Below are 17,799 nucleotides of genomic sequence, written 5' to 3'. Positions count from 1 at the left end.
AGGAAAACCCCAAAAAGTCTAACATGAAATAAGTGACTGGTTAGTAAACAGATGGTGCTTGCATATTTGTAAGTTAAGCCCTCATACATTCCTGCAGTGATTTCCAATGAAGACTTTGCTGTTTGGACTACTGTGTCATGAAATGTGAAAAAGACTTTTAGTCAGATTTTTTCCTCATCACTTTTAGTATGCCTATCTTTTGCACCTACACTTTCAGCCTAGTTTTTCATACAGGAATGAAATTAACCACCACTGATGTCAATATATGATTAATAACACCAGCAGTGTAATATAAATAAAATAGCAAATAAGACCTTTAATATTTTTGTAGTAAAAAGAGAGAAAAGCCGAGTTAATCTAACTAAATGAAGCTGAGAACTCAAATTTTGTAACAGAGAAGCAACTTCCTCATTGTTGTGGATTTAATAAATATTATGATATATCTACTAACCTCATAGTTCCAGAAAATGTCAATTTGATGCCATTTCCCATCGTTTAAAGATTTCTTTGTTTTTATGAATAGTTCTACTGTAAACTCTCCTAAATGCATAAGTAGCCTAGGTCTGCCATTTCTTACTTCTAACGCAATGTAATCTGTAAAATTAGGAAAGCAGATTTTCACACTACATACCACTATTACAGCGTTTCTGGTATGAATATTAGAATAAACATGAATGATACCTGATGTAGTCATGTGATTTAACATGAAGGAAGATAGAGGACCATTATAGAGCAGTAGACCATGCTCCTTAATAGTCACAAATTCAAGACTAAGGTGATTTTCGGCCTGTATGTGAAATGCTGGAAACCAAGCCCAGCCATTTCCCTGGAAACTTCTTACAGTCTGCTGACAGCGAGGTCCTCTGAATCCATCGGGACACACACAGCTGCGAAATAAGCCAGTTTAGCTATAAAACACCCACTGTATGGCAAACATGGAGAAAATATCTCTTGTATAACGACTGAAATAACACACACACAAGCTTTGTGATACACGTGGATGCATAAGAAGTCCACTTACAAATGACAAATAACAATCTTAACAGCAACCTATTATTTTTAAAACCAAATGTTAAGGTATCAGAAAGAAAAATTCTTACTCCAAAGAACAGAAAAACCAGGAAAGATAAAAAGCTGTTGAACACAGAAAAACTGGAAGAAAAAATACTGAGAAAATAAATCATGATGGTTGTACAATGTATTCAACAACAGATTTTCTCAAATAATATAAACTGTAAAGAGGAAACAACAATAAAACTGTAAAGTCACATAAAACTTTTGTTCCTTAGTGTTAATATTTTTCAGTTTTAAACTGTCTTAGTATTCATATAGAGCTCCATAATTTTAATTATATTTCACTGCCTGCAAATTTTTGTATAATGTCAGAATATTTGTATTTAATAATGTTAAATTTCTTCACCAGTTACTGATTTTTGATATTGACAACTGCATTACATCACTCTGCATTTTCTTCAGTTGTATGAAATTTATTTTCTCATGTGGCTCATAACCTGTTGAACCCACTCTTTTTGGTGCTGCTAGGGGGCATCACAAGTTATGTGTCTTACCTATCTCTCAAGAAGTGACCATGATGAGTGGATTTATAGCTGAGCTCTGTATTTTACTTGATAGTGATGATGATGATGATGATGATGATGATGATGATGAGAATGAGGCAGAGGAAGAGGAGGAGAGAGGATGAAACTTGCTACTGCCATGTAGCCTGCTCCTCTCAAATAGTAACAAAGGGGCTACAAAATTTAGTGTCCTAGTCTTTCAAATAGATTTCATCAGGGGTGTTAAATTAAGACACTTCACTGCACTCTTTGGAGAGGCATGGAATTTAATTCAGTACATTGATGTAAAATTCCATTGCTACCACTCCTACTGCCAACCACTTATTGGCACTGAAAATGTTTTCACACCACGGTTTAAAGCATCTACAAAGGTGTTCCATGAGTGGATTACATTCCTTTACAATAGTGATTAACAAAGCCAAATACTTGTATTTAATGTGCCCCGCCGAATCAATATTCTGATTATGAATCAATATTCTGATTATGTACAACAGTACAGTACAAAACAGTACTGGTACTTGTATTCCATTGTCAGACGTATCAGAATGATTTTTGCTTGTAACTTTCAACTTGTTTGTTTCTGACTCAGGGACCCTTACCTCAAATTGGTACATTAATCCATTTCCATCACCCTTGAAAGTTTGTAACATCATTATGGAACCACCTTGTATATACATACATTTACAGGCACCAGCACCTATAACTTTGATGCTATGCAGCATCATTAGATGACATTTCCAGACATGGGTTCCTACGTAAAACTTGATCTACTAATTCCCTCTAAAAGTTCTAGAATTGTGTAACACGAATTGTGAAAAACCCTGTACATCTCTATTCTGGTTCATTTGGATTGTGTTATATTTTGGCGGAAGGCAGTTTGATGTAGTTGTAAAGCAGTTCTGTTGTGAGATGTAATGGTTGGAAGTTGACCGTTCTTGTCAAGAAGTGTTTTAATTTGTGAAAATTGCAGAATATGGAATAAAATAATCTTTAAGAGGAAATGTGTCCCTGCTTCATGGTATTACTGATTTGGTGCATGGATAAACAGAATCCAGATACCTCTTTGCAGCTCCAACATGAAGGAATCATTAACCTACAATGACTGTGTGAAGAGAAATAAGAACTTGCAACAAACAACGATAAATAAGTTAAGTGCAAAATACTTTTTAGTGATTATCTCACTCTGCACTTTATGGTTTTGATAGCTGAAGACTTATAATCTACATTACACAAACAGTAATTGCATAAAAATTGTTAATGAATCCAAAATTTAATTAAACTTTGCTGCTTTTTATGTTTCTAAATGCAGGAGGGGGGGAGGGGGAGGGGAGGCAGAAGAGTCAATGACAGATGTTTTAGAAGTAACTTCAGATGTGTTCCAGGGAAGACTGTTGGGACCTTGCTGTTCATACTGTACATTAGTGACCTAGCGGACAGTATTAATATCAGTTTCGCAGATGATGCTGTTGTCTGTAATGAAGTACTGTCTAAAAAAAGCTGCACAAATATTTGACTGAAACTGGATAAGATTATACACTGATACAAATACTGGCAAGTTGCTTTAAATGTTCAGAAATATGAACTTGTGCATTGCATAAAATGAAAACATGTAGTGGTATCCTATGATTACAACATAAATGAGTCACAACTGAAATGGGTCAACTCAAACTAAAACCTACGTGTAACATTTTGTAGGGATGTGAAGTGGAATAATCACATAGGCACAGTCACAGGTAAAGCAGGTGGCAGACTTAAGTTCATTGGTATACGGGAATGCAATCAGTGAACACAAAAGTTGGATACAAAACACTCATTAACCCAATCTAGGCTATTGATCAAACATGAAGGACCTGTACCAGATACAATTAACAAGAGCTTTTGAATGTATGCAGAGAACAGTAGACTGAAGATCATAGGTTTGTTTGACAAATAGGGGAGTTGTATAGAGATACTGAAGATACTATACCAAGGAAGCCTACTAACAAAGTTTAAAGAACCAGCTTTAAATAATGATTCTACGACTATACTATGATCTCCTACATATCACTCCCACAGGGTTCACAAGGACAAGAGGCATTCAAATTGCAATTGTTCTTGCACCCCACAGGTGAATGAAATGGGAAGAAGCCCTAATAACTGGTACAATGGGGAGAACCTTCTGCCATGCACTTTACAGTAGTTTGCAGAGTATGGATGTGGATGTAGGAAAATATTAGCATCAACCACACACACACACACACACACACACACACATACACACACACACACACACACACACACACACACACACACACACACTTATGCAAATGTAACTCAGTGTGGCATCAGTTGCCAGAGACTGCAGTCATGTGTGTATGAGTTACGTTTGTGTGTGTGTGTGTGTGTGTGTGTGTGTGTGTGTGTCTGTCTGCTATTTTTGATGAAGGCCACACTGGCCAGAAGCTAATTTGCGACAGTCCTTTTGTTGTGCCTATCTGTGTCTCAGGCTCTCCGCTATCTGGCGAGTAGCAACTTTCCTTTTCATACTATTTTTACAATCCGTCCTGGATTTTCCATTGTCTGAAATCAAAATTTTTGCTACTTTATCTCACCAAAAAGTATCTAAAGTGCAACTCAGTTACTACTTGGTGAAGAAAAGATCAAGACTGTTACAATGTAAAACAAATTACCAGTGTGTTTTGTACAATAACACTACAACTGCAATAGCAGAGCTACCAATTTTTCAGTTTTAACATATTGTTAATTTAAAAAGTTAAAAACATACAGAATGGAAAGAACATTCAAACTTAAGGCATACATATTTTCATTTGCAGCTCTAATTTCTATTGGTGGTTGGCTTCATTTTGGGATAATAAAACAACAGAAAGTAAAATTGTGTTTTCTTAAAAGAATGTTTCCTGATCACAAACCATGGGTTTGTTTGAGTATTTTTGCACGTTTACCACACACAGCTCGTGGTCTTGCAATAGCGTTCTTGCTTCCCATTCACAGGGTCCTGGGTTCGATTCCCAGCAGGGTCAGGGATTTTCCCTGCCTCGAGATGACTGGGTGTTGTTGTGTCATCTTTATCATCATCATTCATCCCCATTATGGTCAGAGGAAGGCAACGGCAAACCATCTCCACTAGGACCTTGCCTAGTCAGTGGTGTGGGTCTCCCGCATCGTCCCCTATGCTCCTTGGAGTATGGAACCTCATCATCATCATCATCATCATCACCATCACCACACACAGGTGTTGTTAGACACATCTCATTCTTGCATTCTGACATTTTGCACCTCTGTCTACATTTATTATTTGAGAGTTCATGATGCTACGACCTCTTTCCAACTGCTACAACCTGTTTAGAGCTGATAACTTTCTCTCTGTTCTCTAAAGAATGCATGCATTTCTTCTAACGAAGTCCAATGTACTATAAAAAAATGTATCTATTGACCATCTCTGTGAAGCTTCTTTTTTTTACTGAATATATTCTAGCAATCTCAGCCAATATCCACTCCATATCCCGTTTTACTATAACACTCTATAATTTCAAATCATTGCAAATTGCTACACTTAAATGAAGCATTCTGAGAATTTTTTTTCTTGCCTTGATAGCTGGGCAAGTTTGTGTCCCCAATCTTCATCACAGTTGTTTTGACATTGTTGCTGATATTGGGATCTCTTTTTCCAAACAGTTCACTATACTGTTGTTACATTCCTTCGAGTTCTAAGGAATACAATCATAAGTTTCACAACACTGTAATCAGAAATGGTTTGATTCCCTAGTACATGTTCATCCTCCTCAGATATGGAAATTCATTACACTGACGTTTGGTGTCTAGGCCAACTGTTAACCAAAATTTGATGCTAAATTTATCTGGTTTATCAGCTGCATGTTGAGTTAATCTGTGCTTGACTTTAGTGGGAAGGAGCTGTTCATTAACTGTCATGTTATGCCATGGTATGTAAACCAGGGAATGAATGTCAATGAAATGCAATGATCAGCTCAGAAACGTCAGCAATTATTGTAGCACCATCTCACAGGGCTGTGCAATGCAACAGAGCATTTGCAATACTCTCAGCTAGCTTAGATAGATTCATAAAGAAAAGATGTGTCCAATCTGGCCACTTCTGCATTTCTAGTATAAACTGTAACTGCCATAACTTGTTCAATATCTCTCTAAAAGTGACCAAGCAATGACTAAAATGACAAAAACAACAACAACAGCAGCAGCAACAACATTGGAATCACTTTCCTTCTTGCATTGTAGGTAAAGAAACACAAAACTGGAATGTGGTTGTACCTGGCAAAGCAATCAAGTTAATTTCCCCTACAGTCACTACAATTTGTTTTAACAAGCAATACATCAAAAGATGTTTCTTATATTGCCAAGTATTGGCCTGTCTTGTGAAAAGCCGGCCTGAAGTAACAAGTCAATAGTTTGGACACTGTTTGAGCACTCAGAGTCCAAAAATATATGCAATTTATGTCATTAATTATTTGCAAGCTATGGCCTTTTGGAAAGGTGATAGGCTTTCTACATAATATGTCCAAACATTGTATGGACATGATCTAAGTGACAAACCAAAAAAAAAAAAAAAAAAAAAAAAAATGGAATGGAACGGAAACTGAGCATGAATGTTCATAGCCAGATGATTATCTTAGCATTTACATACTTTGTGAAGAAAGTTTATTTCAAGCCTGTTGCAACTCAACAGGTCCAGTAGTGCAAAAGGGAGCTAAATAAAATGGTAGTACATTTGTCTCTTACATAAATAACTGTCGCATCTTAGTAGGTTCAGATGCAGAGTTTGATTTCATCCCCCAGATATAATTTACCATCATACCATAATTAATTTGTCACAAGTGCCTAAAATTTTAATAACAATAAAAATATATTATTTTAATATAATCATAATTATTTGTTTATATCATTGTTTATCATACTGTTACCGCTTTGGGGGGGGGGGAGGGCAGGGGGGGGGGAACAAATTATGACCCTCCCCCAGTGATACCCCCTTCCCCCTCCCTCCCCTACCACGTGGATTTGACTGAATCTTAAAATGGTTTACACTTAGATAGAAGAGCATACTTTTATAATTATAAAAAGCAGATGATCAACGAGGAAAGACAATCCTCTTATAAGACATTGTTATGATTATGAATGAAATGTAAATGAACAATAAAAGATACGAAGTTTATAAAGAACAGAGGTAAAATATTATGCATGAAATTATGAATTAAGTTATAATTCTGATGTGCTGTTCATTTAATGAATGCAATTTTTCAACTTACAAGAATTTCTCCTACTTGTCACATCAATTACATAACAAATTTTCTTTTAAATATTACATATGTAAAAGAAATGCTAAAGGAAAGACAACAGTTTGAAATAGTTCAGCTTTGGAACTTACTGTTTACTAGTGCCTTTCTGAAGACAATGACCACCATTATAACAATAATACTTCCCACATGTTTCTGCTGTGAAGATCCTTTTTGTGGAATCACACACTGGTGTCACAACAATTGTTATTCCAACCAGTGATGTCATGTTAGCATCTACCAAATGTTGTTTGCTGTTTGTTCCAATGACATTTGTACATGATTCTGGACATTTAATTTTTTCGGTGAAACAGTAGTCTAAACCAGCAATTACAATGTCAAGTCCAGTTCTTCTTGCAAGCTACAAAAATAAATCTTTGTGAAAGTAGTTTTTCTTCAATTAGTTAATAACACTAAAACAATATTAGATGATACATCAGATAAAATGCTTTGAATTTAATTAGTTGCAGTACCAAACGAGTACATAACAGGAAACAATTTCTGATACAGCAGAAGAGTGTAGATGCTACACAAAATAAAAACATGGGAAATCCAGGATGGTATAAAGACAATACTATGAAAAGAATAGAATACTGTTCACCACATACAGGATACACTGAGTCACAGACAGGCACCACAAAATGGCTGCTATACATTTAAGCTTTCAGCCAAAAGTCCTTCTTATAAAGAAGAAAAAGATGTACATCCCACAAGCACAACTGACACATACATAACCACTCTCTCTGATCACTGACACAGGACTGCATATAGCAACTGCACCTGATGGGAGAAACAACCTGTTGGCAGCGTAGTAAGGAGGAGGCAGGGTTGGGTGGGAGAGGGAGCAGGGTAGGTTTGGAAGACTGTAGGGGTACTTGTGGGAGTGTGCAGGGGACAGGTGCAATCGGGAGATGGTGGTTTTTGAGGGGGGGATGGGGTGGGGGGTGGGGACAGGAAAGTACATAGATAGGTTGATAGAGACTAGCAAAGGTTGGGGCCACAGGGGTTACAAGAATGTAGGATGTATTTCAGGGAGGGTTCCCACCTGTGGAATTCAGAAAAGCTGGTGCTGGTAAGAAGGATCCAGATGGCACAGGCTGTGCACTCTCACTGAAGTGAAGCACATTACGTTGGACAGCATGTTCAGCAACTTAGTGTGTCCTTCCTACCAAAACCAGATTTTCTGAAATACATAGGTCAGAAACCTCCCTGCAATATATTCTACATTCCTGTAACCTTCCCTGCCTTCAACCTTTGCTGGTCCCTCTACTTTACCTACCTATTCCTTTCCTGGCTCCCACTCGAACACTACACAGCCTTTTATTCCAGCGAAACATCCACTAGTCTTCTTCTCTCCTCCTCACCTTTTCTTCTTCTTATCCAATTCCCCCCCCCCCTCCCCCCTTCCCACTCAAACCTTCCAACTGCATCTAACAGCCCTACCCTGTTCCCACCACATCCCTACGTGCTCCCACAAGCAGAACTATAGCTCCGCCCACTCCACATCCCCCCTTTCCACAGCCTTATCCTCACCTCACCACCACCAATAACAACAACAACACCACCACCAGATTTCTTCTACCAGTGATCATGTGTGTGTCAGTTGTGGTTATGTACTTTAGAAGGAGGTCTTTGTGCCAAAATCATAAATGTATAGGAGTCTTTTTGCTGTGGCTGTCTGCAGCTCAACATGTCCTCTATTCAGCGAGCAGCATTCTATCATTTTCACAATATTGTAGAGTACCTGCTCTGTTGTATGTTTATTTACAATTTTCCTTTATGAAGTCAGTCAACTGATGACTTCTGCAAACATCATCACACTTGAGTGTACATTGATATTATAGTAGTAAATTCGAATATAGTAATGGTAATAATAATAACTTACTTGGGTTTAACAGTATTCTCATAGTAGTATACTAAACATGAATTGTTAATAATAACAATAATAGTACAGGGTCACATAGAAAAACAGGAACATTTCCACAATCCAATAAAACTAGAAGTGACAAAGGAAAGAAATTGCATTCATAGTAATTGAAACCTTACAAGTTGGGCATTTACGAAACACTGATGGCATTTATTTTTTTAAAATTACATCCTTTAGATGACATCCTCCTGTACAAATATATTCATGAAGTTTGCTGTTGAGATTTCTCATTGACTGCGAAACCAGGCTTCTTGACAGTTTGGAAAGTTGTTCAATGCAAGTGTAATGAAAGTTCATAACATCTCCACATAACAATCAGCATTGACAGTTATTGTGTTTCCCTGTTCATTTGCGAAAAAATATGGTCCAATAATACCACGTGATAAAACACCACACCCTACTGTCACTTTACTAGCATGTGAAGGGCACTCATGAATGTCATTAGGATTTGTTTTTGCCCAGTAATGGTAGTTCTGTTTATTCACATAACCTGTGAGATAAAAATGTGCCTCATCTAACATCTATAACTTGTTTAGAAACTCATCAACATTGTTTATTTTTGTTATTATTTGTTGACAGAATCCTAATCATAACAGATAATTCTGTCCTTGAATTGTTGCACCATCTGTAGTTTGTACAGATGAAATTTTAAATCAAGATGAAGAATTCTGTGAACACTCTCCTGGGACATTCCAACCGCTGCTGCTTGCTTACGAATTGAATGTCTTGGGCTCCATAAGACAGACTCACATACAACATCGATGTGCACTGGAGAATGCTCACTTCTTGGTCATGCTTCTTCCTGAGGGCAGATCCAGTCTCTTCAAAGTTATTCATCCAAAATTTTATCAAGTGTTTCATGGAACAGCATCATGGTGTCCTAATTCATAGAAATGTTGAAACTCCCTCTGCGCATTACCAAACTATCATTGTTTTATAAAACATTTTTATGGCTATAGACGCTGTTGTCCGTTCCACTGATCCATGATTACTGAAATGGTGGGCTGTTTACTCGTCAACTGTCATGAACCCACAGTGCTGCCACCTGCCCATGGCTGCCATTACTCAATTCAAACCGAGCGAGGTGGCGCAGTGGTTAGCACACTGGACTTGCATTCGGGAGGACGACGGTTCAATCCCGTCTCCAGCCATCCTGATTTAGGTTTTCCGTGATTTCCCTAGATCGTTTCAGGCAAATGCCGGGATGGTTCCTTTGAAAGGGCATGGCCGATTTCCTTCCCAATCCTTCCCTAACCCGAGCTTGCGCTCCGTCTCTAATGACCTCGTTGTCGACGGGACGTTAAACACTAACCACCACCACCACTCAATTCAAACATTCCCATTATTCTGTGTCACTCTGTATAAGTATTAGTCAAGATGAATATGCAATCAATATGCAAAGAAGTGGAATATGGAAGCACTGAGGAATCAAGAGAGATGCATGAAGTTCTCTAAGGTTCTAGATACTGTGATAAGAAACAGCTCAGCAGGCAGTTCAATTGAAGAGGAATGGGCATCTCTAATCAATCACAGAAGTTGGATAGAAAAACATAGGTAGAAAGAAGTTGACTGCGAAGAAACCATGGCTAACAGACAAAGTTGGTTGATGAAAGAAGGAAGTACAAAAAAGTTCGGAGAAAATCAGGAATACAGAAATGCAAGTGGCTTAGGACTGAAATAAACAGAAATTTCAGTGAAGTTAAGGTGAAATGGCTGCATGAGAAATGTGAAGAAATCGAAAAAGAAATGATTGGCAGAAGGACTGACTCAGCATATATTAAAGTCAAAACAACCTTCAGTGAAATTAAAAGCAAGAGTGGTAATATTAAAAGTGCAATGGGAATTGCACTGCTAAATGCAGAAGTAAGAGTGAATAGGTGGAAAGAGTACATTGAAGACCACCAGGCAGGGGAAGACTTGTCTGACATGACTGAAGAAGAAACAGGAGTGACTATAGAAGAGATAGGAGATCCAGTACTAGAACCAGAATTTAAAAGAGCTTAAGAAGACTTAACAACAAATAAAGCAGAAGGGGTTGACAACATTCCAACAGAATATCTAAAGTTATTGGGGGCAGTGGCAACAAAATGACAATTCACATTGATGTGCTAAATGTATGAGTCTGGCATATACCAGAAAAATATCATCTGCACAATTCCAAAGGCTGCAAGAACTGACAAGTGCGAGGATTATTGTACAATCAGCTTAACAGCTCATGCATCCAAATTTCTGACACAGAAGAATGGTAAAAAAGATTGAGGATGTGTTAGGTGGCGATCAGTTTGGCATTAGGAATGGAAAAGGCACCAGACAGGCAGTTCTGTTGTTGTGGTTGCTGGTGGAAGAAAGACTAAAGAAAGATCAAGACACATTCATACAATTTGCCGACCTGGAAAAAGGATTCAGCAATGTCAAATGGTGTAAGACATTAGAAATTCTGAGCAAAATAGGTGTAAGCAACATGGAGAGACAGTTAATATGCAATATGAACAAGAGTCAACACGGAATAATAAGCATGGAAGACTCAGAATGAAGGGCTTGGATTAAAAAATGTGTAAGACAGGGAGTCCTCTTTCATCCCATTGTCCAGTCTACACATGAAAGAAGCAATGATGAAAATAAAAGAACAGTTCACAAATGGAATTCAAATTCAAGGTGAAAGGATTTGAATGATAATATTAGCTGGCGACATTGCCATCCTCAGTGAAAGTGAAGAACAATCACAGGATCTGCTAAATGGAATGAAAAGTTTAATGGGTGCAGAATTTGGATTGAAAATAAACTGAAGAAAGACGAAAGTTGTGAGAAGCAGCAGAAATGAGAACATTGAGAAACTTAACATCAGGATTGATGGTCATGAAGTATATGAATTGAAGGAATTCTGCTACATAGGCAGCAAAATAACAAATGATGGACAGAGCAAGGAGGACATCAAAAGCAGACTAGCACTGACAAAAAGGGCATTCCTGGCCAAGAGAAGTCTACTAGTGTTAAACACAAGCCTCAAATTGGAGGAAGAAGTTTCTGAGAATGTACATTTTGAACACAGCATTGTATGGTAGTGAAAAACATGGACTGTAGAAAAACTGGAACAGAGGAGAATTGAAGCATTTGAGTTATGCTGCTACAGACATACGTTGAAAATTAGGTGGACTGATTAGGTAAGGAATGAGGAGATTCTCCAGAGAATTGGTGAGGAAAAGAATATATGGAAAACACTAAGAAGAAGAAGAGACAGGATGACTGGACATCTGTTAAAACATCAGGGAATAACTTCCATGGTACTAGAGGGAGCTGTAGAGAGCAAAAACTGTAGAGGAAGACAGATATTCGATTACATCCAGCAACTGCTTGAGGATGTAGATTGGAAGTGCTACTCTCAGATGAAGAGGCTGCCACAGGGGAGAATTCATGGGAAAAAATCTATCTGCAATACAGCCATGAGCAGTGGGTTGTCATACTGTGGGTGCACCGCTGGATCTGCACACGTGTCAGTTTGTCAATAAATATATTGGCAGACAGATACACACCAGTATGTTGACATCTGAGCCTACAGAGGTCTCCATGGTAACATGAGGCAACAGCACTGTCACCCACGGTGCAGGTAGTGCTACATTTGTAGCACTACTTTGCCTGTACTGATCGCATGTCTATGAGAGCCCAGAGGAAGTACCTATTTTTTTACCCACCTAGCCAGTATTTAAGTGACCATTCAGAACCAGAGCGAGCAGTTCCAGCCACAGTTCCTGTCCCACAAAACTAAAACTGAAGCACTACTAAAGGCAGCCAAGCAGTCACCCTGGCATCCCTTGCTCTCCCTCACAGTGGCCTCATTGAGATAGGGGATTCAGGGACATACATGATCGTTTGAACTTAGAATCTGTGCTAATGTCAAGTAGTAGCTGTTAGTGAGTTATCTCCTTTATCCTAACTAGTGAAATTGTTTATCAGTGATTTCTGTCTCTGTCTGTCTGTTGTGTGTCTTTCAGAGTCACATTGTGTTCCACAGTGGACAATTATTAATGAATTGCTGTGTGTTCCATGTTGGAATAAAAGTGCATGTTCTACTACATTATCTGCCAATTCTTATTTTGTGCATGTATGTGTGCAGCTTCCTTTTGGCCACCACATTTAATAACAATGGGGATGTTAGAACTCTTGTGTTCTCAAAGGCAATCATTGCATGTGTGGAGAAATTGGTTCCCCAGAACACTTCCTTTTGAAATGCATTAGATACAGATATTTATTAAATAACACAGAACACATAACAGAAACAACACTATACGATGCACTGAGGAACCCAGATATAAGGACACAGTTAAAAGGAATCATCAATAACATCTTAAAAGCATAACATGACATATACAAACAGACTCATCTATACAGAAGGTGCAGAAGGTGAAGACAGACCGGCACAGGAAACTCGAGTGGCTGCAATAATGACGATGATATGAGTGACAGTAACAACACAGACATAACATAGACACATGAAATATAAGTAACATAAAACACCTGAAACATGCACACCTACTCATGCGAACATTAATCAAAGACTGCAATTTATATTTTATTATGAATCAATCTAATTAAAAGAAGGAGTAATTACAATGGATATTGTTGTAGAATCCACGTTAAACCTGTACCCAACATTGTTAAGTAGTTACATAAATGAACAAATCATTTTAAATGTACTAATATGAACATAATATAAAATTAATACAAAGCAAACAAGCAAAATCAAAGAGTGTAAATAAACAAAAGAAACAGATCATGCATATTATGCAATTATACAAAAGTAATGGGTCCACTACTCAAAAGGTCTAGTTTTAGTCGACAAAAATGTATTTACAAAAATAATAATACGTTAGTGATTGCTTGTTACATCTCCTACAACTATGTAGGAAGAGTATGTAACTTAATTAGATTACGCTGAGGCAAGATGTTGTTCCAAAGCCATGCAGAATTTGTTTGATAACTAACCTATTGGTAGTAGTTCTTATGTAACCTAACAAACATAAAGTCACACAGCACTCTAACAAACAATACTAACATAGATTAGATCCACATGGACTGAATAGATCGAGTTTACCCAGTGAGGGATGTTCATGTGGATAATACTAAAATAGGTAACGCCACATGTAGACAACTGGCCTGAAGTTCAATACCAAGTCTGCTGCCCCGGTGGTATTGATGAAGGGATATCTACATCTACTCTTTCCTGTCTTCTTTTATTCTCTTCTTAAATTATATCACAAATTTATAATTTGCCACTTCCAAATTTCTTTAAAAAATAAGTGTAATTGCTGTAAGTAAACAAAAGATAACACCAATGTGTAGACAAAAGAACTCCATACAGCCCCATCTCACTGGCCGCAGTGGCCGAGCGGTTCTACGCACTTCAGTCCAGAACCACATGGCTGCTACGGTCGCAGGTACAAATCCTGCCTTGGCCATGGATGTGTGTGATGTCCTTAGGTTAGTTAGGCTTCAGTAGTTCTAGGTCTAGGGGACTACTGACCTCAGATGTTAAGTCCCATAGTGCTTAGAGCCATTTGAACCATGTGAACCAGCCCCATGGTGCTGCAGGGTTGCCAGTGCCTGTGATCTCAACTGTGTAGCACAATTTTGCTGCACTGTGGTAGCGCCGTGGGTACTGTCTAAGAGGTCTGTGTGGAGCACTATGGCCTGTATAAAGTAATCAGATGGCAGGCTCCAGTAGTCATAATGCAGTTAAAATAAATAAAATAAAATAAAATAAAAATGCAGCTTGTTCCCAACATGATTATGTTCTACAACAGCACTCTTAGACTTTTTGAGTGATTTAGCCATACACTTTCCATTTATACTAATTCTACGTTTCTCGTTCCAGTATGGCTGCACCCCATGGAGACATGACTACTCAAGTACATTTGTTGTTGCAAAATATGTAACAGGTCCACGAACTTATCTTAGAGAAGGTGGCTGGCACCATCATAGTGTCAGAAGTGTCCATTTGATTTTCAGGATTGACGCCATGGTCAGGAGTATCCGTGCCACTGCCTTTCCCAGCTTTGACAAGAAGTTGGAGCCATGGTCAAATTACATCACATGGTTAAAGCAACACTTTGTTACCCACAGCATAACGAGTGACACCCAGCAAAGAGCTTTTTTACTAAAGTATTTGGGAGCTGAGGTATACACACTGCTCCAACAGTTTAATCCAGCGGTGCAACAGAATGTGGAACACATGTTTAATATAAGAACAAGTTAGTAGATTATTTTCATTCTCAGATACATGTGGCAGCAGCACAGCAGAAGTTTTTTGGTTGTAATAAGAAAACCAGCCAAAGCTATTGCTAGTGGACCGCAGTTGTAGTGTTTGTCTAGAGACAGCAAATTTCAATGTTTAAATCCTAACTGTAAACAATCATGCATCGACTCTTGGTTCATCTGCCAGATGAGGGCCTTTGAAATGATTACTGAAATTAAATCTACCCTTATTGGCTCCACACTTACCGCCCATTTGGGCATTTGTATGAACTATGAGGTCATCAGCAACCCTACAGGACCCTCACAGATTTTTTGTAACCTGACAATGTTGATGAAGCCTGGTTCTTTCCTATCACACCGAGAACAAAATTAATATGAGGGTAATCCCAAAAGTAAGGTCTCCTATTTTTTTATAAGTAAATAGACCTGTTTATTTCTACAATGGTTTACATTAGTTTACAGCTTGAACATTTAGCTATTTTTCAACATAATCACCATTTCTGTCGATGCATTTTTGTAGAAGCTGTGGCAGTTTTTGTATGTCCATGTCATACCAGCTTGCTGCAATGCTGTTCAGAAAGTTATGAACCTCTTCTTTCACCTCGTTGTTGGAGCTGAATCGCTTTCTGGCCAAATGTTCTTTTAACCTAGGGAACAGGTGATAGTCACGGAGTGCCAAGTCAGGACTATAGGATGGGTGGGTGATTAGTTCCACTGAAACTGTTGCAGGAGGTCAACGGTTTGCTGAGCAATGTGTGGGCAAGCTTTGTCATGGAGAATGTGTATGCCCTTGCTCAACATTCCTCTTTTTCGGTTCTGAATTGCCTGTTTGAGTTTTTTCAGAGTCTCACAGTACCTGTCAGTGTTAATTGTGGTCCCAGCGATTCAGCTTTGACGACGTGGTGAAAGAAGAGGTTCATAATTTTCTGAACAGCATGGCAGTGAGCTGGTATGACATGGGCATACAAAAACTGCCACAGCGTCTACAAAAATGCATCAACAGAAATGGTGATTATGTTGAAAAATGTCTAAATGTTCAAGCTGTAAACTGATGTAAACCATTGTAGAAATAAACAGGTCTATGTACTTATAAAAAATAGGAGACCTCACTTTTGGGATTACCCTTGTACAAAGTCTACTCTCTGCTCCCAAGATGCACCAGGTCTCTCAGCTCTGACAAAGTTATGTTCCTGTGCTTATTGCTCTGTCACACACCAAAGACAACAGTGTTACTTTTGCAAGGATAGGTACACAATGTGTCACAAGTTGAGGCACAAGACTGAAGTCTGAAACTCTGTCCAGAAAATGAATGGACAGCAGATATGGACTCAGACACTGAGCCCAAACCACGAAGGCTGGGTGTGAGAAACACTGATATCTTTGATGTCAAATGTATCAGTATTGTACTCCTTACTTATCTCTGGGTTCTGGAACCTTCGGAGCCAAGCCTGTATTTCCCATGAAGGAGCATTGCCTGGCCTTATAATGACAACAATGCCCCAGAGTTAGTAGTCACATGCTGTCTTGGCAGGGGGAGAGGAGTTGGTCTTGATGTTGAGCTTCTGTGCAGAGTGGTCAGGCACTGTTGCACCACAGGTAAGTAATGTGCAGAATTTGGCAGAAAATGGAATTAATAATAATTTTTGAAAACATTATTGGGAAAATCAATGATCTGATTAGATAATTTGAAATAGTAATCAGTCTTGATTAGAAATTTTTATTAAAAATTCAAAATCCCATGTTCATGGTAATTGGTTTTGATCGTATCTAGGTCATCATCAGACTAGGTTTCCCTTAGGTGGCGAGTAGAGATGACAAACTATGAGGTCATTTCTGCTCACCAGCTAAGGAGACATGGGTGGACAGTCTAGATATGATCAAAACTGATTACTACTGACATGGGATCAACAGTTAAAAGTGTTATGTCAGTTTGTAGAAGAAAGCACATAAAGTTGCAGACAGGCATGATTAAAAGACACCTATGTGTGTCTTTTAATCCTGCCTGTCTGCAGCTTGACGTGTCTTCTCTACTGTAAGTAGCAATCTCTCTTCTCCTACATTGTTAATATTCCTACCTGGAGTTTTCAATGTTTGATTTTTGTAGTAGAAAAGTAATTCAGTTATTTCATTGAAAGATCCATTGGATTAATTGAGAAACTTGGCTGAAACACTTTCATGTTTGAGAATCAGTAACTGTTGTGGAGACACATACTGACAGCAGGCTTCTGTGAAAGTGATAACCTGTTTGCTTAATGTGAAAACACAATGCAGGAGTGGTTGCTTCAGTGTGAATGTAAAACAAAGACAACTGTAAAATGAGACTGGATGAACACAGGCATTTTGCATGCAAAAGGAACAATAAATCAAAGTAAGTTAACTTGTATTATTGTTATTTCAGAGTGGCATCCTTCAGTCTTTAATTCAATAACTTTAATATTTGCAACTTATAAGAGACAAATATTTATGTTGGGCACATGGTCAGGTTATTTTCATAATGAAGCAAGTTCACAATGTAATCTTCCCATACTTGAGTCTGAGAGTCTAATAGCCACAAAATTAAACTAGAAAAGACATTAATAAAGAGAGAAGTGACCGAGCTTTACATGCGTTGACACATGAAAGGACAACTGCCCTTTGGTGAAGAATAGAATTAACTGTGAAGAACAGAGATACGAGTCTACATGCAGAGAGAGCAATAAGAGAACATCATTTGTGACAGAGTGTGTGTGAAACAGAAATCTAC

General features: G+C 38.2%; 1 protein-coding gene across 1 annotated transcript in view; it reads right to left on the bottom strand.

The window, feature by feature from the left end:
* The window catches only part of LOC126092817 (neural-cadherin-like), a 310,348-nt gene that overhangs the window by 96,775 nt on the left and 195,774 nt on the right, over positions 1-17,799 (bottom strand). Inside the window, 3 exon segments of the mRNA XM_049908545.1 lie at positions 452-594; positions 682-887; positions 6,973-7,241. Of these exon segments, the coding sequence (XP_049764502.1) occupies positions 452-594; positions 682-887; positions 6,973-7,241 (618 nt within the window).

Source organism: Schistocerca cancellata, chromosome 7 (assembly GCF_023864275.1).
Source record: "Schistocerca cancellata isolate TAMUIC-IGC-003103 chromosome 7, iqSchCanc2.1, whole genome shotgun sequence".
In the NCBI taxonomy this organism is placed as follows: Eukaryota; Metazoa; Arthropoda; class Insecta; order Orthoptera; family Acrididae; genus Schistocerca; species Schistocerca cancellata.
The sequence above is the reverse complement of the archived record's forward strand: the minus strand, read 5'-3'. Positions and strand labels throughout refer to the sequence as shown.